The sequence below is a fragment of the Pelobates fuscus genome, chromosome 1 (assembly GCF_036172605.1).
Source record: "Pelobates fuscus isolate aPelFus1 chromosome 1, aPelFus1.pri, whole genome shotgun sequence".
In the NCBI taxonomy this organism is placed as follows: Eukaryota; Metazoa; Chordata; class Amphibia; order Anura; family Pelobatidae; genus Pelobates; species Pelobates fuscus.
In genome coordinates, this window is record NC_086317.1 from 194812831 (window position 1) to 194837898 (window position 25068).

The 25068-nt window shown below is 45.2% G+C and overlaps 1 protein-coding gene across 1 annotated transcript in view; it reads right to left on the reverse strand.

Moving 5' to 3' along the window:
* The window catches only part of CACNA1S (calcium voltage-gated channel subunit alpha1 S), a 307567-nt gene that overhangs the window by 185488 nt on the left and 97011 nt on the right, over positions 1-25068 (reverse strand). The window contains exons 5-7 of the mRNA XM_063453212.1: positions 21901-22034; positions 20814-20966; positions 3035-3240 (exon numbers count right to left, since the gene is read on the reverse strand). Coding sequence (XP_063309282.1) covers positions 3035-3240; positions 20814-20966; positions 21901-22034 — 493 coding nt within the window. The remainder of the gene's footprint in view (positions 1-3034; positions 3241-20813; positions 20967-21900; positions 22035-25068) is intronic.

A 25068-nucleotide genomic window follows, 5' to 3' on the forward strand; every position in this document is an offset into this window, starting at 1 on the left:
AGCTGTTACGGATATGGTGCCAGAAGTTCCCTGCCCCCCCATCATAAATAGTCAAGCAGCTTTACAACAGTTTGACTTCTCACTTAGGGACCACTGGGCAATGCTCACAACCCCCACTACTGGAAACAGAGAGCCATAAGCTCTTCCAAGCAGAGGATAATGTTACCTCACCAAAGCTAATCCCTTCTAGCTTCTAGCTCACTGGCTGACAGAATTGGTCGAAATTTTTTTATTAAAAAAACAACTATTTGTGCATGTACTAATTTTCATGTTTTAATTTTCAATGTCTAAGTGAAAAAATCCATAATGAAACTAAATTCTGATGTTCTGATAATCTATTATGTTCTATTATGGCTAGGAAGACAAACAATTGAGAACTCTGACACATGGAAGAATACATGTCAAAAATATAAAGGGTTTTGCAGTATGATACATTGGAAATGAAGCAACTGATGAAGCAATAATATCCATAACTATCAGGGTTTTACACCAAATTGAGAACTGCCAGGAATTCAAAGTTAATTTCATGTATGAGTTTTCCTGGATTGTCCGAACATCGCCAGCATAACAGAGATGTGCTTGGATAAATATATGCTAACTGTGTGGGCACCAGGTACCATCTAAGTAGTAATTTCCGTTTGGTTACCCAATATGATAAACATTAGGACATGCACTTAAAGTAAGTCACCTCCACTTTCCATTGGTAAGCTTAGATATTGATTTGCAAATCCTTTTTCAATTGTAAAGCGTAAGGTGTTTTTTTCAGGTAAGGCCAGGTTAAAGATTGTAACATGTTTCTGTGGTTCCCTACAAAGTTGTTGAAAGGGGGAAAGGTCCAAGCCTGGGGAGCACCCCATAGTATGTGTTTGCATAATATGTTTACTACGTAGATAGGAAAATATTTCGGTGGATGGAAGTTTTAATTCTGCGCTTTTTTTTGCCTAAATGATTAAATTAATTTTAAATTCCAGGCAATTCATAATTTAGTGAATAACCCTATAGGTTTGTGTACATTAGATTTAACCAAAGGGATAATGGAATTTTTTTTTTTTGTATCTTTATTAGTGTTGTCGCGAACATGAAATCTGCAAATGTTCTCGAACGGGCGAACCTGGCGAACCGCCATAGACTTCAATAGGCAGGCGAATGTTAAAACCCACAGGGACTCTTTCTGGCCACAATAGTGATGGGCCCCCACCCACCTGAGCGGTGGGTGGGGGCCCTAAACAAGAATAAGGGGGGGGGACCTAATGTCCTCCCCCCTGGCCCCCACCCCTGAGCGGCGGGTGGGGGCCCTAAATACCAATAGGGGGGGACCTAATGTCCTCCCCCTGGCCCCCACCCATGAGCGGCGGGTGGGTGCCCTAAATACCAATAGAGGGGGGGGACCTATTGTCCTCCCCCCGGCCCCCACCCCTCAGCGGCGGGTGGGGGCCCTAAATACCAATAGGGGGGACCTATTGTCCCCCCGTGACCCCACCCTTGAGCGGCGGGTGGGGCCCTAAATACCAATAGGGGGGGACCTATTGTCCTCCCACCCCTGAGCGGCGCGTGGGGGCCCTAAATACCAATAGGGGGGGACCTATTGTCCTCCCCCTCTGCCCCCACCCATGAGCGGCGGGTGGGGGCCCTAAATACCAATAGGGGGGGCCGATTTTCCTCCCCCCGGCCCCCACCCCTGAGCGGCAGGTGGGGGCCCTAAATACCAATAGGGGGGGCCTAATGTCCTCCCCCCCCGGACCCCACCCATGAGCGGCGGGTGGGGGCCCTAAATACCAATAGGGGGGACCTATTGTCCTCCCCCCCGGCCCCCACCCCTGGCTTTTTATTTGGCCTTTTTGGGGGCTGAAGAAAGAAGATTTTAGAAAAAAGAAGACATCTAATGGTAAGTTTGTTTTTATTTATTTCCAGTTTTTTAGCTTTATTGGGTAGGAGGACCATTTTTTTGGGGGGGGGGGTGACTAGGGGTTTGGGGACCTCTAGTCACCTGGGGGGGGCATTTTTTTAGGGCCCCCACCTGCCGCTCAGGGGTGGGGGCCGGGGTTGAGGACAATAGGTCCCCCCCTATTGGTATTTAGGGCCCACCCGCCGCTCAGGGGTGGGGGCTGGGGGGGAGGACGTTAGGTCCCCCCTATTGGTATTTAGGGCCCCCACCCGCCGCTCAGGGGTGGGGGCCAGGGGGGAGGACAATAGGTCCCCCCCTATTGGTATTTAGGGCCCCCACCCGCCGCTCAGGGGTGGGGGCCGGGGGGGAGGACAATAGGTCCCCCCCTATTGGTATTTAGGGCCCCCACCCACCGCTCAGGGGTGGGGGCCAAGAGGGGAGGACAATAGGTCCCCCCCTATTGGTATTTAGGGCCCCCACCCAACGCTCAGGGGTGGGGGCCGGGGGAAGGACAATAGGTCCCCCCTATTGGTATTTAGGGCCCCCACCCTCCGCTCAGGAGTGGGGGCCAGGGGGAGGACAATAAGTCCTCCCCCTTTTTTTTTACTTTAAGGCCCCCACCCGCTCAGGGAGGGGGGACCTTTTTTTTTTTAACAGGCTGCTCACTGTTTAATAGACATGCCCCTACTCGCGGTATTGCGAGTAGGGGCACAATTTACTAATACTAAGTAATTTTTACTCAGTATTAGTAAATTTGGCTGAAAGACCACAAAAAAGAAATAGGGGGCGAACCGAACATCGCATATGTTCGCTGTCCGTGGCGAACGCGAACACGCTATGTTCGCCAGGAACTATTCGTCAGCGAACCGTTCGGGACATCACTAATCTTTATCTCTCTGTGTATAACTGGAAATCCCAATCATATAGCTTTTCACATCTGACTAGCTGCCAAGTGCAGCAGAATATTCACTTCAGCTGTCAAATAAATAATCTGACAGAGGCGTCATTTGTTTGCATAAATGAAGTGAACTCTGAATACTGCCATCTGTTCTGCAACATGTGCAGTGGGTAAAAAATAGAAAACTTTTATCCATTTATGTTTCAGATTAAGTATATGTGTATCTGAAAACTGTATAACATGACACTCACCCAGTACAACACTTCTGTCCAACTTTCCATGGTAATACACTGATACACAGTCAGCATGGCAAATCCAAAGTTGTCAAAGTGAGTGATGCCATTATTGGGTCCTTCCCACCAGCCTCTGCATTCAGTGCCATTCGTTATGCATTGACGACCTTGTCCTGTTATACTGCATGGAGCTGGTTTTTCATACTCCACTGTTGAGTAGATATCTTTGAATGATGAGAGAATTGGCATTTAACATCAGAATTTTGAAAATTATTGCTTTGTGTCAAGAAAATAAAGTGATTTCAGATATCTGATTATGACAATGGTTTCATTCTCTTTTGAAAAATATCCCAATGCCATTTTATTGAATTTAGAAATGTTTTTTTTCTAACTTGCATTTGAAAGGAATATCTAACATTCCACATTTGTGTAACCGGAGACAGAGTTCGTGATTTCAGATTACTTTTAGCAAAAATATTAATTAACAAAGCCCCCCATTATTATTGCCTACATGTACAACCAAAACTTACCATGTTGCTAGGAAGATAAGCATGAATGACTTAAAGATGCAATTAATTGGTAACATTGGGCATAAATTATAGGGTAACCCAGTGAGCAATGAAAACATGAAAATGTGCTGATTGTAAGATAATATACACCTTGAACATGCTGTACTGCCAATCTGGGGCTTCAATAAGCATTTAGCCATCCTAATTCCCTGCTTGCCTCCTTGAACCCTCTCATATTTCTTAAACGTTGAATAAAAATCACATTTCTATATACTCCTAAAAATTCATAAAGACTTGAATGATCCCACAGGGCAGCCCGTAATTTCTGCAACACACTCTGTTTCTGAAATATTTCAAAATACATTTACTATATTCTACAACCATTGGTGGTTACGTTCTATATAAATTACACAACTGATGTAATAAATCTGCTAAAAAATATTAAGTGGGAGGAGCATTGCACACTCATTTCTTGCAGTCTGACAACCTTGTGTACTTCATACCTCATTAAAGAGCCTGCACTGCAGTTTGATATTTTTTAGAAAATGAACCAGGACCAAAGCAGGGACAAATACAATTCTTAATTGATAGCATTAAGTGGACTTTAAACAATAATTATTTTCGGTGTGATTTTAATTTCTACCTTCAAAAACAGAGATTGACAATAGGAAGTCACACTGGTAGAGGTTTGTATGTGTTGGTAATATGACTGCAGTGCGTACCTGCTTTACTATAATTGTTACATAGATGACATGATTATAACTGGAGTGGAACTAGAGAGGATTGTAATGTTTATTGTTTTGATTTTTTTTTTTTATATATATATGTTTAAATAGCAATGATTGGGTGCCACATGAGCACAGAATAGTTGGAATATTTAAAGGGACACTATAGTCACCCAGACCACTTCAGCTCAATGAAGTGATCTGGGTGCCAGGTCCCTCACTAGAGGCTCATCTGCAACGCTGGAGGCACATTTCATCTCCATCGTGCAGAGCGTTAATAGGAAAGAATTGAGAAATGCTTTCCTATGGACACTTTGAATGCGTGCGTGGCACTTGACGCGCATGCGCATTTGGCTCCGCTGACGTCGGACAGGGGAACTGACATTAGCGGGGGAGGAGAGGTACCAGCGCCGAGGGAGCCCGGCGCTGGATTAAGGTAAGCTGCTTAAGGTAACCCCTTCAACGCCACGGGAGGGGGACCCTGAGGGCACTATAGTGTCAGGAAAACCGCTTTGTTTTCCTGACACGATAGTGATCCTTTAAATTGAAATATATACATGGATCTTAGGGGATGTAAAAACAAAAACACATTTTAAACAAGTAGATGTTCATGGCTACATGTTATATAATAGGGGACATTATTCCTGTGACAAACTCCCCTTTTTAAGGGAGTTTGCCATGAGTTTTTGGAGGGGCCTGCCTGCCATCCTCCTACCCTGGGACTATGGGCCCTATGATAACCCATGTTCAAAAAGTACTGTTTCTGCCCCTTGGACTTTTAACTGGAACAGATTCAAACATGTGGTGGCGGCCATCTTAAATTGTCCAGCAGTGTTTTGTCGTCGAGTGTATGGAACTGTTTTGTGCATGAGACCATGTGCACGGTGGGGCAAAAATAAGACTTCCAGGAAATTCCTGAACCCCTGAACCGACCTGTGTGATTTTTGGATATGTTGTTCACCCAGATTGGGGCTATCAGGGGATGTGTTGTATGTTTCTTATGCTAAAGTTAATTGAGTTTGTCCATTGTCTTTGTTAATTGTATCACAGGCAGAGGGGAGGGCTTGCTGACTGTATGTGGGAGTGTTACTGTGATAATTATTGTTTCTATTGGTTTGTATCCCTTTTGTCCCTGTGTTCCATCAGGTCCAAGGGGTGTGCCTCTGGCCTGAAAATGTGCATAAAAGAAATGCTTTTGTGCTCAATAAACCAGACCTTCTTACCCTCAACTCAGCCTTTTCTCGTGTTGTAGGGAACAGCTATAACTGCTATATCACTGCTAGCTCTTGTAAGAGCTCTCTTTAGCTACACAGCTATACTCTCCTGGAGGAGAGGTCCTTCCCACAGATATACCCTCCTGGAGGAGAGGCCCTTCCCACGCAGTCCTGGGTCCAGAGGTTGGACCAAGGTGGGAAGGAGATGGCGAGATCCCAACCAAGCTACGGCGGTTCGTGGAGTCTTCAATGGCTATGGTGTCTGGTGCGGTGCTGATGGTCCTTGGTAAGCGCTAGGAGCATCAATTGACGGACAGTCCGTCACAATTCCTTATTGCTAAATAACATACTAAAGTGACAACTACTAAGAGTAAGAATAATTTGCAGTGATGAGAATGCTTTTAAAGTATAAGCCATCCATTAAATATTTTAGAAACAGTTTTTTAAATAAGTAAAGAAAATACCACAATAAAAGTTGTTGGAAAGAAAAGAAAGAGGCAAAAGGAAGTTTTATTTTTCAATCTTATATTTGATCTTAATGAATTTTTAAAAAAAAAGGATTATTTAGAAATTTTGGTAATTGTTAAAGTTGGGTGAGGATTTAAATCATTTTTTCCCACTAACCCAATTATCACATTTCAAGGTCTCCCAAATTTTAAAACATATCTGGTAAAAAGAAAAAAAGTAATACATGTGTAAAGTGGAGCGCTAGATAACATGCAAAAGAAGTAGTGATCTTACCCTATGCAAAATGGGGTATATACCAGAAGCTTAAAAAAGGAAGAAATAGAACAAATAGTAAGGTGGTACTTTATTTTATTTTTTTTGTTTACTTAAGTCACAGTTGGTGATGCGGTACACAAATTGAAATTGACACATAGTTATACAATGATCAAAGATGCATGTGACGGACCCTCCATCAATCGATGCTCCTAGTGCTTACCAAGGACATCAGCACTGCACCAGACACCATAAGCACTGCAGATCCCACAAACGGCCGCAGCTTGGCTGGGGACTCGCCGTCCTCTACCCACCCTGGACCTACGACAAGGCTCCAGGTTCCAGTGGGTGAACCTCTCCTCCAAGAGAGAGTAGCAGGAACAAGCTCATAAATGAGCTTAGTGATTATAGCCCAGGGGAGTATACAGAGTATAGCAATCCCCCAGGGTAGATGAAGCCTTTTCCCCCAAACATGATGTTTTATTATCCCTAAATATGTTGATTGTGTTTATGAAAAACAGAAGTGAGAAAGGCTGAATTTGATGGACACAGTTTCTTTTCAGTAAAAACAGATGTGTGAGAGGCTGAATTTGATGGATGCATGTCTCTTTTCAGCTAGGCAACTATGTAATGTTCGCCCACCAAGTTCAACCTCTCTCATGTCTGTTTTTGCTGTTGATCCACTCAAAAAAAACAAGTTTGAAGCACTTTCCAATTTTGTAGCAAACTAGGGAAAAAAAGGTACTTCTTGACCCCAGAATAGCAGTCAGATCTTTCTTTACATTAAGAATCTGTTACCCCACATATTAAGAATGATATACTTGAATATTATATGTTTACAAGTCATCCAGTTGCTGCTTGAAGGGACACTATAGGCACCAAAACAACTTTAGCTTAAAGGACCACTATAGTGCCAGGAAAACATACTCATTTTCCTGGCTCTATAGGGTCCTTGGGTCCCCCTCACCCTCAGGGCCCCCCTCCCACCGGGCTCTAGGGTGAGGAAGGGGTTAATCCCTTACCTTTTTTCTAGCGCCGGGCTCCCTCGTCGCTGGGGACTCTCCTCCTCTTTTCCCGTCATCGGCTGAATGCGCATACGTGGCAAGAGCATGTAGCCAGTCTCATATGCTTTCCTATGGATGCTGGCGTCTTCTCACTGTGAAAATCACAGTGAGAAGCACGGAAGTGCCTCTTGCGGCTGTCAATGAGACAGCCACTAGAGGCTGGATTAACCCATTTGTAAACATAGCAGTTTCTCTGATGGACCTGGCACCCAGACCACTTCATTAAGCTGAAGTGCTCTGGGTGCCTATAGTGGTCCTTTAATGAAGTGTGTCATGCCCCTGCAGTTTTACTGCTTAATTCTCAGTAATTTAGGAGTTAAATCACTTTGTTGATGAAGCCCTAGTCACACCTCAGTGAATGTAATTTGCACATTCTTCTTAAACACTTACTGTAAAGACAGCTCTAATTTTTAAACTTCCTTTACTGCACGTTCTGTTTAATTTAGAATATCTCCTGCTATATTAATATCTTTCTAGACCCCAGAAGAGCCTCCTTTGTGTAAAGTTCAATTCACAGAGCAGGAGATATAAACTTTCAAAGCTAAGTTAACATCTAATTGAAAGTAAAAAAAAAAAAAGTGTTGCTAGGGCTGAACAGAAACAAAAGTGGTTTAACTTCTAAATGGCAGAGAACTGCAGGGGTATGATCTAACTAAAACTGCTTCACTAAGCTAAAGTTGTTTTAGTGCTTTTAGTATCCCTTTAAAAATCTGTACAGACTAACGAAACCACCTTTTCAGGGAGAGAGTTTCACATGCTTATTGTACTGTAAAAAAACAAACATTTTCCTTTGCCTTAGTCTAAATCTAATTTCTTCCAGTCTAAATGGGTGACCGTGTGTCCTATGTATAGTTCTGTTTATTATTATTATTATTATTATTATTGCCATTTATATGGCGCCAACAGATTCCGTAGCGCTTTACAATATTTTGAGAGGGGGGGATGCAACAATAAATAAGACAATTACAAGAAAACTTACAGGAATAATAGGTTGAAGAGGACCCTGCTCAAATGAGCTTACAGTCTATAGGAGGTGGGGTATTAGAAACATTAGGATAGGAAATATCAAGTAGGAGTGAAGCAGAGCTGGAGGAGAGAGCAAAGCACTATCCCATAGGAGAGCAAGAGACAGGTATGTAAGGGAGAGATTACTCTGGGAGGCCATACGCTTTCCTGAAGAGATGGGATTTAAGGCCCTTCTTAAATGATTGAAGACTAGGGGAGAGTCTGATGGCAGTAGGCAAGTTATTCCATAGGAGAGGAGCCGCCTGTGAGAAGTCCTGCAAGCGTGAGTTGGCCTACGGGTGCGAGCAGCGGTCAGGAGGTGTTCGCGGGCAGAGCGGAGGGTACGAGGAGGGGCATACCTCTGGATCAGTGAAGAGATATAAGAGGGGCTGGAATTGTTCAGTGCTTTAAATGTATGGGTTAGCACTTTGAATTGACTCCTATAGGATACAGGGAGCCAATGTAAGGACTGGCAGAGGGGCGAGGTGTGAGAGGACCGACTGGATAGGAAAATCAGTCTAGCTGCAGCATTCATTACAGACTGTAGCGGGGCAGTACGGCTTTTGGGGAGACCAATCAGGAGAGGGTTACAGTAATCCATGCGGGAAATTACTAGAGCATGGACAAGCTCCTTGGTAGCATCTTGCGTAAGAAAGGGGCGGATGCGGGCTATGTTTTTGAGTTGGAACCTACAGGACTTGGCAACAAACTGGATGTGAGACTCAAAGGTGAGACCAGAGTCAAGTATGACGCCAAGACAGCGCGCTTGTAGGGATGGACTTATGTGGATATCACTGACTTGAAGGGAGAGTGAGAGAGGAGGATCAGTATTAGGAGGAGGAAAGACAAGGAGTTCAGTTTTAGAGAGGTTAAGTTTGAGAAAGCGTGACAACATCCAGTCAGAGATGGAAGAGAGGCAAGCAGTGACACGTTGCAGGACGGCCGGGGAGAGGTCCGGTGAGGAGAGGTATATCTGAGTGTCATCAGCGTACAGGTGGTAGTTGAATCCAAAAGAGGCAATAAGTTTTCCAAGAGAGGCAGTATAAAGAGAAAATAGAAGGGGACCAAGGACAGAGCCTTGGGGAACTCCAACCGAGACAGGGCGAGGGGAGGAGGTATCCTTGGAAAAGGAGACACTAAATGAGCGTTGGGAGAGATAGGAGGAAAACCAAGAGAGGACAGAGTCACAGAGACCGAGTGATTGAAGAGTTTGAAGGAGGAGAGAATGATCAACTGTGTCAAAGGCAGCAGAGAGGTCAAGGAGAATTAATATGGAGTAGTGACCTTTGGATTTAGCGGAGATTAGGTCATTAGTCACTTTGATAAGAGCGGTCTCAGTAGAGTGGAGAGGGCGGAAGCCAGACTGAAGAGGGTCAACAGAATCTACAAATTGTAACTTTCACAGTTTGTTGTATCCATTATAAGAAAGTAACATAGCAGTATAGTTAAAAATAAATAAAAAATAAATAGATACAGCAAGGTCAATCTTGCACACATCTGTTTCTGTTGTGGCTCCAAAATAATGCAATAGATTACCCCAAATATTTAAGGCAATTTCATATTGTGCCCCAAACAGGAAAAAAAATCCTTCTTAATTCCAAAAAAGCTATTCGGCTATCAGAGATCAACAGACTTTTATCATATTACCTAGGTATTCTGATTTCACAGAATAATATTTTCAAAAAACTGTATGGAATCTAATAAAACAACCTCAGGCAGGTAAGATGTGGAATTGTCTGCTTAGCAACAACTTGCTATGGGCAAAACATATTTTCTTTACATTTTAGGATAACATCTCCTCCTAAGTATAGTGACAGTCCAAGTTATAGTACAAGTTATAGAGAGTTAGACAGATTAACAGACAGCTGTTTGTGGCATCAAATTTAAATATCTACACCCTGTTCCAAATTATTATGCAAATTAAATTTTTCTCATTTACCTAAATAATTGATGTAAATAACAATCAGCATAATTCTCATATTATCAACTATTAAGAGTACAATTCAAATTTTATTGAACATTCCTCCTAATGATAACTATTTTTTTTTAAACATAAAAAACTTACAATGCACTGTTCAAAAGTTTACGCACAGTAAGTTTCAAAACACTTTATAGGTTGTAAAGAACTGAAAATTGACATTTGTTGTGTTTGCAGCATATTTACTGAAATCAAAAGCTATTTCAATCAAACTTATAAAAACATTTTAACAGTTTAAATATTTTAACAGATCATGTTACATTTTAACATAGGACCTCTTATTTGATAGCAGCTTCACAAGTCTTGCATCCATTGAACTTGTGAGTTTTTGGACAGTTTCTGCTTGAATTTGTTTGCAGGATATCAGAATAGCCTCCCAGAGCTGCTGTTTGGATGTAAACTGCATCCCACCCTCATACATCTTTTGCTCAAGAGAGAGGGCAAATGGAAGGGGGGACAGGGGAAATCCCTAGTGGGTGCCATTATGAATGGTAATTGATTTTTATAGTGTGCTGTTGATGCGTATGCATGCTGTTGGTGCAGTGTACAGTGCGGCCACCTGGACTCGTAGGTGCGGGACAAACCCCATGTGTCTCAGAGTCTCAGACAGGAAAATCCAGTCTACCCAAGCGAACAACTTTTCGGCATCGGTGGAAAGGAGCACGACCTCCCTCCTGTCGGTTTTGGCGGCGTGAATGACATTGAGGGCCCGGATGGTGTTGTCTCTTGCTTCCCTCCCAGGTATAAAACCGACTTGGTCGGGGTGTATTAGGTCCTGTAAGGTCTGGGTGAATCTGAGTGCCATGGCCTTGGCAAATAGTTTCAAGTCCGCATTCAATAAGGAAATCGTGTGGTAGCTGGCACAGTTAGTAGGGTCCTTGCCTTCTTTAGGGAGGATTGTGACTACTGCACTTAGGGTATCAGGTGGGAACTGTCCGCCAGAGCGTATTGAATTTAAGCACGTCAGGAGTCTTGGTAGCAGTATGTCTCTAAAGGTGCGCAAATAAGTTAAGGGTGACACATTTGTGTGCTTCCCAGAGCGCCAGTGGGGGCATATCCGGTAATTTGTTAGTTTTGAAATAGTGGGCAATGGTTTGGGCAGCTGTGTTAGTGAGCTCTAAGTCGTTTAGTAAGCTTTCGTTAAGCTTCCAGTGTCGTTCTCTGGGTTTGAACAGGGGAGAACTGGTGTGGGCCATTACTGGTGCATGGTCTGAGTTGTCTATAATCACCATGTCCGTGTTTTGGAGTAATGCCAGGTACTCTTGTGCCATTAATATATAGTCTATACGACTGTAGTGTGTGTGGACAGCCGAATAAAAAGTGTAATTCCGGTCTTCCGGGTGCGCCACCCTCCAGCAATCTACTAGCCCCAGCCGGCTCAATGATCTGAGGGCAGAATGAAGGCAGTGTGAAGGAACCATACTGAGTCCCCAGGACATGTCCAAGTGAGGGTCCAGCGGCATGTTTAGGTCCCCTGCCACCATCAGCAAACCCTGCTGTGCAGATGAATGGGACAGTGTGGGCGAATCATATCGCTACCCCAGCCCGTTTAGCTTCTGGATGGTTTGCATAAAACCCTAGGGGAAAGCGGTTATTTTCTAGCTTGGGTGCCTCATGGCCTTTAATATGTGTCTCCTGCAGGAACGCTATGGACGCACTTGCTGACCACAGCCTTCTAAGCAAATAGGAGCATTTCTCTGGGACATTGAGGCTCTGAACATTGTTGGACCAGAGTATAGCCCATCCTGGTTTTTGCAGAGTGGAGAGGGTGGGGAGGGAGAGCAAAGAGGAAAAGGAAGGGGAGAGTGGAGAGGGGGATGGGTGAAGAAGGGGGGTGGGAAGGCGTCTGTCATGTGTTCTGGTATGAGGGGGGGAGGGAGTGTTGAGCAACGTCGACCCTTGACCGGGAAGAATCGTTCAGGGGGAGTGGGTGGGTGCCCATCCTGGTGAACCCCGGTAGTATTTACAGTGAGGATAAGTTACAGTGAGGATCAGGAAATCCACCTATGGAGATGGCGCCGTCACGTTAGGGATGTGTCTGTATCTCAGTCCCCTTTTGGCACTCAACCCGCGGTCATTGGATGTTATGTGGAACTGGTCTTGCCGAGGGGTGCTACCAGTGTGTGTGCCGACCTGGTCGTGTCTGCAGGCCATAGGGCCGATATTTCACTGTGAGAACCGTGAGTGCTGAGCCATGGGTGTGCTTCTGGCACCTGTCAGTGCCTATCTCCCATCTCCCGTGTTTCGGTCTCCCTGCTCGCCCACCTGATTTCGTGGAACCTCGCTCCCTCAGGGACCCGGTCTGAGTTCCTATGGGCGGTGCCTGGTCCCCCTGACCCTGCTTAACTTGGGGTATTTTCACGGGTTCGTGTACCATCTTGGGCACCCTGAGACATTCTTTCCTAGCTGCAGGGGAGTCAGTTGGCGTTGTTAGCATAACATCAGTGCATTGAACTATATACAATTTGAAAACCCATGCCCTCCAAGCCATCCGGCCGCCGCACCCCTCGCCTCCCCGCAGGCAATTGCTCGTTGAGTGCCTGAGAAAGGTGTGGCAGCTCAGGGTGCCCCCCATGGCAATGTTCCGGTGGCTACCTTAGCTAGTTCAATAATCCCAGGGACCCTCCTCCCCACTCCAAAGACCCACCCCGTCTGGGAGAGTTGAGCCAGCATCCGAAGCAGTCCCATTCCACTGGGATAATCGACCGGAGTTCAGCCACCATTATCTTTGCGTGTCTGCATTGCATTGCTGCTATGTCTGACGATATCTGAGAGAGTGCTCCGTGGGTCGGTGAGTCCCGGATCGAGCCTGCCACACTCATAGAGCCAGGGGAAGAGCCAGGGGAAGAGGGAGACAATAAATCAGAGTCCCTGGGTTTGCGGAGGCCCTGCAGCGTTGACAAAAATTAGTCCATGGGACCAGGCGACTGTCGTGTCGGGGCCACGCATGTTGGTCCTTGGGTAGCTACCCACTTTTATAGATAGTGTTGGCACTCAATTACTGGGTGGTGCTAGTATTAGAGGTATTCCCCATGGAAGCCTCAACATTATATACAAAAATCCATAAATTCAATACTGCCCACTGATGTATGACCATACGTACAAAGAGGGGAAGAGTCGCTGTTCAATATGCAAAAAGGAAGTAATTTATTATACACTATTTATATACACCATTTCATGAAATTAAATCACTGTTGTGTTCTGATGATCACCTTATCAATTCATACATTTAACGCAACCCATTGAAGGGACAGGTCTGTCCCGAGCGCACAGCCCAGCGGTTACACACGACATAAGACGCAAGCGAGGAGGAGACTTGCTATTGCAGCATTTTACATTGGTTTATCCTGGTTTCCAGTCCTATGAACATTGGTATCACACTCTGTAGCGGAGAGCCGATCTTTCACAGCTATTCTCCACTAGAGATCCCAGTGAGGCTCAGGAACAAGGTGATGATAAGTCCACAGGCAAGGTTTCTAGCAGGTAGAGTAATACAGCAATATCCCCATCGCAATCCCAATAACTGGACGACACACAGTTTCAGGAGTAGTACTGACAAGCTTTATTCCACAGTTCCTTATAAAGCCCTCTCCCATGCAAGGGAGGAGGTTCTATCACTTAAGACATTATCCAATCTGTGAACAGTAACCTCCCACACATCTCCTCCCCTCCTCTAGCATCATAATCCCCTTATCATGTACATAGTTTTACCCAAGTTTTGGATGTACCCTAAATACTTGGGGTACATCCACAAATCCAATATCTCCAGATAGCCCTAGTCTGGAGGAACAACATATTTTAAAATCAGCCCATTCGGATAAAGCGTTCGGGAGTTATGGGACTTTAAAGTATTGACCGACCGCAGGGGTAAAGTATCCGAAAACAGTTCCATGCATTTTGGCCCTGCGGTCGGTCACAAACAAGGGAATGAAAACAGATGAATTGCCTGTGTTATAGAGCCTGGAGAGGGTTTGAATGAATTCCCTTGTTTGTGGGGTTCTTTCTACCGAACGGCGGGTCATTCGGTAGTTTCTATACGAATTTCTGGAAGTATGGAGGTCTCAGCGGTGTTTGCCTAGTCAAGTGTCCGATTTTAGTTCCAGACACTCGACGGCAAAACACCGCTGTTCGGCAGTTTAAGATGGCCGCCGCCACGTGTTCGTATCCCGAATGGCGGCCACCCAGAGGACAAAGACCACACTGCATGAATAGGTAATTACCCGTTTGCAACATTGTTGCAAACGGTAATTGAAGGCACACTTTACACAGGGTGGTCTGGCTGTTCGGTAGTTTCATTCCCTTGTTTCATTCGAATGATTCTACCGAACAACCAGAGGAATACAGTACTTTACACACATTCAACTACCAATATAACCGGATACAATGATTTCTATGCATGTTCACACACATTAAACTAGCAATATGACCAAATACAATTATTCCCATACATGTTGTAGGACAGCCCGGTACCAATCCGCTACACTGCTCCCCCTTGCCCACAAGCCGGCATACACAGTCTGATCCAACACGGATCGGCTTGGGGATGTCCGGGGGCTCACGGATCATTTCTCTAAGTCAGTTTGTCTTGACAACCCGTCAGCATTTCCATTCTGCTTACCCGGCCGGTACTGGATATTAAAGTCAAAAGGCTGTAGCGCCAAACTCCAGCGCAGCAGCCTGGCGTTGTCCCCAGCTACCCGGTTCAGCCAGACTAACGGGTTGTGATCCGTGAGCAAGGAGAAGGGCTGTCCATATAAATAGGGCTGCAGTTTCTTTAGGGCCCACACCACAGCCAGGCACTCCTTTTCGATGGCGGCGTAGCTTACTTCTCGAGGTAACAGTTTGCGACTGATGTAAGCCACTGGATGTTCGCCGCCATCGGCCCCGACTTGACTCAGTACTGCCCCCAATCCAAACATAGAAGCGTCTGTGTGAACAAGAAAACGTTTAGTTGGATTGGGAGCTGCCAAGACAGGGGCATTTATCAGTGCATTTTTCAATTGTTGGAATGCCTGCTCACACTCCGGGGTCCAGTTTACTTGGCGGGGAAGGTTCTTACGGGTCAGGTCAGTGAGGGGTTTGGCCAGGGCGCTATAATTGGGAACAAACTTCCTGTAATACCCCGCTGTCCCTAGAAACGCTAAAACCTGGGTCTTAGTCCTAGGGGTGGGCCACTGGGCTACAGCCTCTACTTTGGCGGGTTCGGGTTTCTGTTTACCGCACCCTACTCTATGTCCCAGGTACTGTACCTCAGCCATTCCGATACTACACTTGGCCGGCTTCAAGGTCAAACCTGCTTCCCTTATCCTATCTAGCACAGCTCCTATGTGAGCTAAATGTTCCTGCCACGTATTGCTAAAAATAGCAATATCGTCCAGGTAGGCACATGTATAGTCCTGGAATCCATCTAGGAGTCGATCCACCATCCTTTGGAAGGTGGCTGGGGCGTTTTTCATCCCAAATGGCATGACCTTAAACTGGTACAAGCCAAATGGGGTGACAAAGGCCGACTTCGGGATGGCGTCTGGGGCCAGGGGGATTTGCCAATAACCTTTACACAAGTCAATAGTGGTGAGGTATTGGCCCCTGGCCATTCTGTCCAGTAACTCGTCTATCCGGGGCATCGGATAGGCGTCGGATACGGTCTTCTCGTTCAATCTCCTATAGTCCACGCAGAAGCGGGTCGTACCGTCTCGCTTTGGTACGAGGACTACAGGAGATGCCCAAGGACTGTCTGAGGGTTCAATCACCCCCAGTTGGAGCATCTCGTCGATCTCCTTACGCATGTTTGCCCGTACCGCTTCTGGGATGCGGTAGGGAGTCTGGCGCATGGGTAGTTGCCCTGGGGTCTCGACCCGGTGAGTTGCCAGAGGCGTGTATCCAGGTACATTAGAGAACGTGTCGCGTTTCTCTTCTAATAGTTGCTGTACCTCGATCCGCTCCTGTGGGCTCAGCCGATCTCCCAGCGCAACCTCCCCTAAATCCCCGGACAACTGCCCATCCCCCAGCAGATCGGGGAGGGGTAAGCTGTCAAACTCTTCCGTGTTAGGGGCACAGATGGCGGTTACCTCCTCAGTACGCTCGTGGTAGGGCTTCAGCATGTTCACATGGAGCATGCGTCGCCCCCCAGTCCCTGTGCAGGGGCCGATAATATAGGTGGTGTCACATCTTTGCTCCACCACCTTATATGGGCCCTGCCAGGCGGCCTGTAACTTATCATGTCGGACAGGTTTTAAAATTAGTACTTTCTGCCCGACCTGAAAGCTACGGTCCCTGGCTCCCCGATCATACCATGTGCGCTGGCGGGTCTGGGCCTCCTGAAGGTTTTCCCTTACCGTCTTGGTCAACGCTTTTAGGCGGTCCCGAAAGGCCAACACATATGGTATGATGGGGGTGCCGTCTGTGCTCCGGTCTCCCTCCCAATGCTCTCTAATAAGATCTAATGGGCCTCGGACCCTCCTCCCAAACAGTAATTCAAACGGGGAGAACCCTGTGGATTCCTGCGGCACCTCCCGGTATGCGAATAGGAGGTGCGGCAGGAATCGTTCCCAGTCCTTGTGGGTCTCTGCGAAGGTTCGGAGCATCTGCTTCAAGGTACCATTGAATCGTTCGCAGAGCCCGTTCGTCTGGGGGTGGTAAGGGGCACTGATAATAGGCTTAATGCCACAGATCCTCCAGAGGTGTTGGGTGAATTCTGCGGTAAACTGGGTACCCTGATCCGAGATAATCTCCCTGGGTAATCCCATCCGGGAGAATATCCGCATGAGGGCATCCGCGACCGTTTCAGCGTGGATGTTGGTCAGAGCCACTGCCTCTGGATACCTGGTGGCATAATCTACTACCGTTAAAATATACCTTTTTCCTGACGGGCTAGCTTTATTGAGGGGGCCTATCAGATCCACCGCTATTCGGCTAAAAGGTTCCTCTATTATGGGTAAGGGGTGAAGTTTAGCCTTCCTGCGATCTCCCCTTTTTCCCACTCTCTGGCAGGTATCGCAAGTCGTGCAATATCTGCGTACTTCCTGGCTAATCCCTGGCCAGAAGAAACTCTGGGTTAGTCTGTACCTGGTGCGACTAACTCCTAGATGTCCGGATAGCGGAATATCATGCGCTATCCGGAGTAATTCAGCCCGGTACCGCTGCGGTACCACTAATTGTCTCCTCGCTATCGGGTCTGAACCCGTAATCTGCTTGCTTGTTTCCCTGTACAAAAGTTGTTTATCCCAGATAAATCTCTCTCCCTCCGCCCCGGGGGGACCCGTGACAACCTTGTCCCTATACACCTGAAGCGTGGGGTCTGTTGCAACTTCAGCTACAAATTCATTAGGTGGAGCCCAGGGGACACATTCTAGAGGGGGGGTAGGGTTGCTTACCTGGACCTCCGGCAGTGTGTTGTGGTCCTGGGTGCGGGCCTGTTGTCGGGTGACTACAGGGTTGACCTCCCCTGTGGTGGGCGACTGGGGCTCAAAAGCAGAAGTGAGCCTCCCCAGATCGTTCCCCAATAAAACCTCCGCCGGTAAATGCGGCATCAACCCCACCTCCACTTCCCCTGCCCCCGCTCCCCAATGTAAATGTACCCTTGCTGTAGGTAGCCGGTACACTGCTCCCCCAGCTACCCGGACGGCAACAGTTTTGTTCAGTTTTGCCTGATCTGAAATCAGGTGGCTCTGTACCAAAGTGATGGTGGCTCCCGAATCTCGTAACCCCCGGACTGCTGTACCATTCAGATATACGGTCTGTCGATGGTGCCGTAGATTGTCCACATTGGCCTGGACAGGATCTGCCTCGTGCAGTACCTCCCATTGTTCCACAGTGGTAATGGGGACTGCGGAACCATACGGGGTGGCAACTAGGTCCTGGTAGTGGTGGGCTGCGGCCGCCCGGGGTGGAGGTGGGCCTGGACGAATCCAGGTGGAACGGTCCCGCAGCTGTGGGCATTCCCTTTTATAATGTCCCCACTTCTGGCAGTGATGACAGGGGCCAGCGGTGTGTTGTCGGAACCGGGGCTGTGCAGCGGGTGGTGGTGGTGGTGGTAGTGGTCTCGGTGGAGCTGGGGTGTAGGTGGTTCCCCCGAATGTTTTAAAGGTTGCTTTTGGAGCTGCAGGTTTTTGTTGCCTGCGTGCATCCAGGTAGTCATCCGCTTTTCTAGCAGCCTCGGTGAGGGAAGTAGGGTTTCTGTCCCTTACCCATTCCTGGACCTCACTGGTTACTCCCTCATAGAACTGCTCCATCAGCAACATCTGTATTACATCCTCCATAGAACGTGCCTTGCTAGCTTGCACCCACCCGAGTGCTGCCCTCTGTAATCGGCATGCCCACTCTGCGTGCGAGTCCTTCTCTGCTTTCTTTAAATCCCGGAATCTCCGCCGGTATGCCTCGGGTGTTATAGCATACCTGGCGAGTATAATTTCTTTTACTTTACTGTAATTCCTTATTTCGTCATTAGGTACAGTCCGATATGCCTCTGCTGCCCTCCCGGTTAACCTTCCGGCCAAAATAGGTACCCAGTCCTCTGTGTTAATTTTATGCAGTGCACACAGTCTCTCAAAGTCTTGCAGGAAAGCGTCTATATCTTCCTCTGCCTCCACATATGTTTTAAAAGCCTGGTACGGTATTTTAGGCTTACCTTCCTGTGGCACACTACTTGCAGAGCTTTGTTCTGGAACTGTTGTCGCCTGTGTCCTTAGGATGAATTCTTGTACCTCGGACACTGTCCTGGTAATAATTTCTGCTGGGGGGTTTTCCCCATAAAGGGATAGCCTGAACTGAACCTGCCTCTGGAATTCCGATCCTTGTGGTGTTCCTCCCGGCTCCCTCTGTGCTGGAACTGAATCGCCCTCCATTCTGTACTCTGCCATGAGTTCTGTAACAAGTACTGCTTTCTTCTTATTGCTGGCTTGTATACCCCTTGCCTCTAGGAGGTCCTTTAGCGTGGAGCGTTTTAGCGCAGAAAAATCAATCTCCATCCGTACTCCATTTACGCTTGTTCCTCTGTGAGTCTGGATCCCAGCGCTGCCAACCAATGTAGCGGAGAGCCGATCTTTCACAGCTATTCTCCACTAGAGATCCCAGTGAGGCTCAGGAACAAGGTGATGATAAGTCCACAGGCAAGGTTTCTAGCAGGTAGAGTAATACAGCAATATCCCCATCGCAATCCCAATAACTGGACGACACACAGTTTCAGGAGTAGTACTGACAAGCTTTATTCCACAGTTCCTTATAAAGCCCTCTCCCATGCAAGGGAGGAGGTTCTATCACTTAAGACATTATCCAATCTGTGAACAGTAACCTCCCACACATCTCCTCCCCTCCTCTAGCATCATAATCCCCTTATCATGTACATAGTTTTACCCAAGTTTTGGATGTACCCTAAATACTTGGGGTACATCCACAAATCCAATATCTCCAGATAGCCCTAGTCTGGAGGAACAACATATTTTAAAATCAGCCCATTCGGATAAAGCGTTCGGGAGTTATGGGACTTTAAAGTATTGACCGACCGCAGGGGTAAAGTATCCGAAAACAGTTCCATGCATTTTGGCCCTGCGGTCGGTCACAAACAAGGGAATGAAAACAGACGAATTGCCTGTGTTATAGAGCCTGGAGAGGGTTTGAATGAATTCCCTTGTTTGTGGGGTTCTTTCTACCGAACGGCGGGTCATTCGGTAGTTTCTATACGAATTTCTGGAAGTATGGAGGTCTCAGCGGTGTTTGCCTAGTCAAGTGTCCGATTTTAGTTCCAGACACTCGACGGCAAAACACCGCTGTTCGGCAGTTTAAGATGGCCGCCGCCACGTGTTCGTATCCCGAATGGCGGCCACACAGAGGACAAAGACCACACTGCATGAATAGGTAATTACCCGTTTGCAACATTGTTGCAAACGGTAATTGAAGGCACACTTTACACAGGGTGGTCTGGCTGTTCGGTAGTTTCATTCCCTTGTTTCATTCGAATGATTCTACCGAACAACCAGAGGAATACAGTACTTTACACACATTCAACTACCAATATAACCGGATACAATGATTTCTATGCATGTTCACACACATTAAACTAGCAATATGACCAAATACAATTATTCCCATACATGTTGTAGGACAGACCGGTACCAATCCGCTACACACTCCATAGACTCAACAGCCACTGGACACCGTACTACTATTGATTAACATGAATTCCAGGATGAAAATCCTCAATTGGTGAGATACAGCCGACTCTTTACTATATATATATAGTAAACATTCTACCTATAATTTTTCCTTTTTTTTCTTCTTATTATTTTTTTCAGTATTATTTCATTTTGTAAATGTTTTCATTTTTTTTCATTTTTTCATGTTTTGAACAGTATAATACACAGAGAGTCTATAGAGAATATGTATTAATAAAACATTATGACAGTTTCCGTTTAAAGAGTGTTGCTCCTACAATCACTAGCTCTAAGTTGCATATTGTACTCTTACAACATTCTATAAATGAAACTAATATTTATTGTTGCCCATATAATGTAATGGATACTTAAGCCATAACTTTTGAAATTATTATTTTTTTCATATTCATTCCATAAAAATTACTGGTACAAACCTGTTCCTTTGAAATAACATGTCTTATGCATCTTCCCAGAGAAAAGTTCTAGACCAACAATGGCATATATAATAATCATAAAGAGGACAAGGAGAGCAATGTGGAGCAGGGGAACCATTGCCTTAATGATTGAGTTTAGAACCACTTGGAGACCTGTAAAACAACATTATTATTCAATAAGGAGGCAACATTGCACATATGACACAAAAAGTGTTATAATTTGTTTTACTAGAAATTTGCTGTAATGTATCTAGGACTGTTTGACATTTATTTCCCTCTGACATAATCTCCTGTAATACAAACTCACAGGGAAATTCAGAAAAAAAATGTCAAAACACGTTCTTCATGAATGTCTGCAAAAACATGATGCATAATAATATGAGCAATATCTGGATTTAAAATATTTTTTTTTTAAAAAGGTGTCTTTTTAAAAGCCTTAGTTACATACCTTAATGCAGCATACCGCTGAATGAGAACATTTGGGTACCCGTGACCAAATAATAAACATAACCATTATATATTTATGCACATTTTAGTGATTAATTATTATTTATTGAAATTAACTGTGATTACTAGTGGCACAGGAAATATAGTAAGGGTAGAGAGAAGAATTGATTATACTTAACACATAACGGAATCTAATGTACCATAAAGTGAAGAACATGAAACTGATATGGGTTTTTATATTCCAGAAAAAAATGACCTAAAACACACTTCATAATCAATCATGGCCTACTTTAAGAAAATAAAAATAAAAATTTTGGATTGGTCTTCACAGTCCCCTGACTTACTGTTTGATTCCATTTTAAAATTATTAATAGATTGATCTCATGAACTGAGAAACAACCTAAAATTATTTTGGAATATAAGTATTCTGTGAGTAACAGTAAGGGAAAATCCCCAAAAAGCAAGAACAGAAAGACTGTTAAAAGTGAAAACTGAAATCAAACTTTTGCCCTTGTCACATTTACGGTTTTATTTCCTTACTCGGTTAAATATAGCAAATAAACAGTAATTGTGTATTAAAATATGCATACATCATTACATTAGTCATAATTCACAAGAATTGTTTGCTTCTGCCACTTACTGGGAACTCCTGAAACGAGACGAAGAGGTCTCAGTACACGGAAGGCTCTCAACGCTTTGACATTGAATCCTGATCCTCCAGGAGCAGTTACTCCCTGAAGTTTATTAATTTGTTCCAGGCTTATTGCAAAAAGTCTGTAATCAAATCCAGATTGTAAACAAAAAATAAATGCACTTTAGTTGCTAAACATTAAAAAAAAAAAACATGTCTCCCAAAACATTCCTGCATGCACCTATTGCTTTGTGATACTGTAAACAGATCTCTAAGACTGTATTAGAAAGTAAAATAAAGATATAAATATTCCACCAATTACTGTGGATCCTCAAATATACTAAATGTATTAGACTCTTATGCTCCTACAGAACTTGCATCCTCTAATTTGTGCACCCAGACACTTTACAGGTACTAACTCCTGACTACCCTAATGGAAGTTGTTTACAGAGTCAGAGTGCATTTAATAGTCATTCCGTGCAGGAGAAAGGAATTATTACATCTGTCCAGCTACAATGGCTATTTCAGCTAAATTTTTTTTTTTTTTAAGTTTTTTCATTAACATTAGTGATGTCCCGAACTGTTCGCCAGCGAATAGTTCCTGGCGAACATCGCTTGTTCGCGTTCGCCAGGGATGGCGAACACATGCGCTGTTCGGTCCGCCCCTATTCGTCATCATTGAGTAAACTTTGACCCTGGCCTGTACCTCACAGTCAGCAGACACATTTCAGCCATTCAGCAGCAGACCCTCCCTCCCAGACCCTCATGGACAGCATCCATCTGCCAGGGCACAGTGCCACACCAGTGCAACTCATATCTGGTGTAACAGTAGTGTACATTTAAAAAAAAAATACAATTTTGACTGTAATAGATTGAATAGCAGTTAGTTGTCTGCCAGCGTGTGTGTCAGGCTCGCAGCGTATACTGTGCCCACTTGCCCAGTGCCACCACTCATATCTGGTGTCACAATAGCTCGCATTTAACAAAAAAAAACTTTTTGGACTGTAATATAATAGCAGTCAGTTTCCTTCACTAGTGTACGTTTCAGGGCCTGCCAGGGCACAGTGTCACACCAGTGCAACTCATATCTGGTGTAACAGTAGTGTACATTTAAAAAAAAAAAAAATACAGGGGGCTTGTTGTCACCTTTCGGGGACCCTTGGTGTTGTATGTGGCCTGCTGGAGGAAGAGACCTTCAATGACATCAGTGAAGACAAAGAACGGGACATGGCTAGCTTGGTAGCTAACCTTGTGCAAAAGGGGTGGGCGGTTGTGCAAATGGACTGTTTGCGGTTGTTTGAGGTGCGTTAAACGGGGAGTTTGGTCTGTCACTGTGAAGCGGGCGTAACCCTTACACTACCTGATCGATACAACATCATATCTGATGTTTTAAAGCACGTTATTCCAAACAATTTAGGAATGTTAGGTGATTTATGCCCTTTATGGATTAAAGCCAGACTCTGCATCAACTATGTAATTTTCCATGGGAGTTTTGCCATGGATCCCCCTCCGGCATGCCACAGTCCAGGTGTTAGTCCCCTTGAAACAACTTTTCCATCACTATTGTGGCCATAAAGAGTCCCTGTGGGTTTTAAAATTCGCCTGCCTATTGAAGTCTATGGCGGTCCACCTGGTTTGCCCGTTCGCGAACATTTGCGGAAGTTCGCGTTCGCCATTTGCGAATGGAAAATTTTATGTTCGCGACATCACTAGTGGCAGTTTGTGGTTCTTTTTTGTTAGAGTGTGTTAGGGTTCAGATTTCTTCTAAGAGTTTGGTGTACTCTACTGTTCTCTGTTTTTTAGCATAACTGGCATGTTTCATAAAGCTGCCTCTTATAACCGCTTTGTGTGCTAACCAAATTTGTTCAATTGTGGAGTCAGCGGTTGTGTTTTCAGCAATATAGTTTTGTAAGTCTTTCGTTATCTGGAAGACTATAGACAGGTCTGTGAGAAGAGATTTGCTAAGTCTCCATGAGCCTGACCCTTTGTTGTTGAATGATTCTTTAATGCTAAGTGTGATGGGAGCGTGGTCGGACCACGTCATTACTCCAATCGTGGCTTCTTCTATTTGGGGCATCGATGTAACGGGGATGAGGAATCTGTCTATTTGTGAATAGTTGTTGTGAGCTGCTGTGTGGCATGTATGGTCTATTTCTGTTGGGTGTAGAACGCGCCACGGGTCTACCATGTGGGTGGCGGTCAGGGTGGAGCATATTTTTGTCGATAGTGTTGTTTTGTGTTTGAGTGTGCAACTCGCAATCTGTGCAGTGGTGGAAGAATCTAGTCTGCTGTCTAATAAAAAGTTAGTGTCGCCCCCAATGATTACCCCCCCATGTTTGTACACATCTGTTAAAGTTAGAATCGTTTGCAAAAATTAATTTTGATTTTCATTTGGGCTGTACACATTAATCAAGGTATACTGTACATTGTTCAACATACATTGCAAAATTAGATATCAACCTTTTTTAGCACTAATATTTCGAACTAATGAGAATGCAACATCTTTGCTTATCAAAATGGAGACCCCTCTTTTTTTTTCGAGGTAAATTTGGGTCTGGAGTTCCATTTGAAATGCATCTCCTGAAAAAATGCCACTTGTGCCCCACATTTCTTTGCTTCTTGTATGGCAATGTCGCCATTGAGTGACATCATTTTAATCACCATTGGGCCATTGCATAGTGCGCTGTGTTAAAGGTTTGTATTTCTTAGACATATTGATAGCTATAATATTGTATTTGGGTTGGTCAGTCCCAGAGGGCTTTGCGGTCCCGGGTGCTCTGGGCACTCGGTAACCTAGTATACTAGGTATATTATGTATATTATGGTTGTGTGACACACACTGTAAGGGGATGGAGTAAAAGGGGGAAAAAACGGGGGAAAACTATATACAATGTTCTGTAAGTCACTTCTCAGTGACATTTGGTTGCCTTAAGCAACGGAGAAGTGGGGCTACTGGAGCCTTGGGGGTGTATTACTCAGGGTTGTAGTATTGAGATCCCGATTATTATGAGATCTGCGATAGACTAAGTCTGAGCGTAGTGCGTATGGGCGATACCCACCCGTCGCGGCTGAGGCCTGTGGCCTTCTGTCAACCCTTTCAAGGGGTCCTAAGACAAGTAACAGTTATAAACATAAACCGAAAGTGGTGTAAACCTGAATGTTAAGTCCATTCGAATA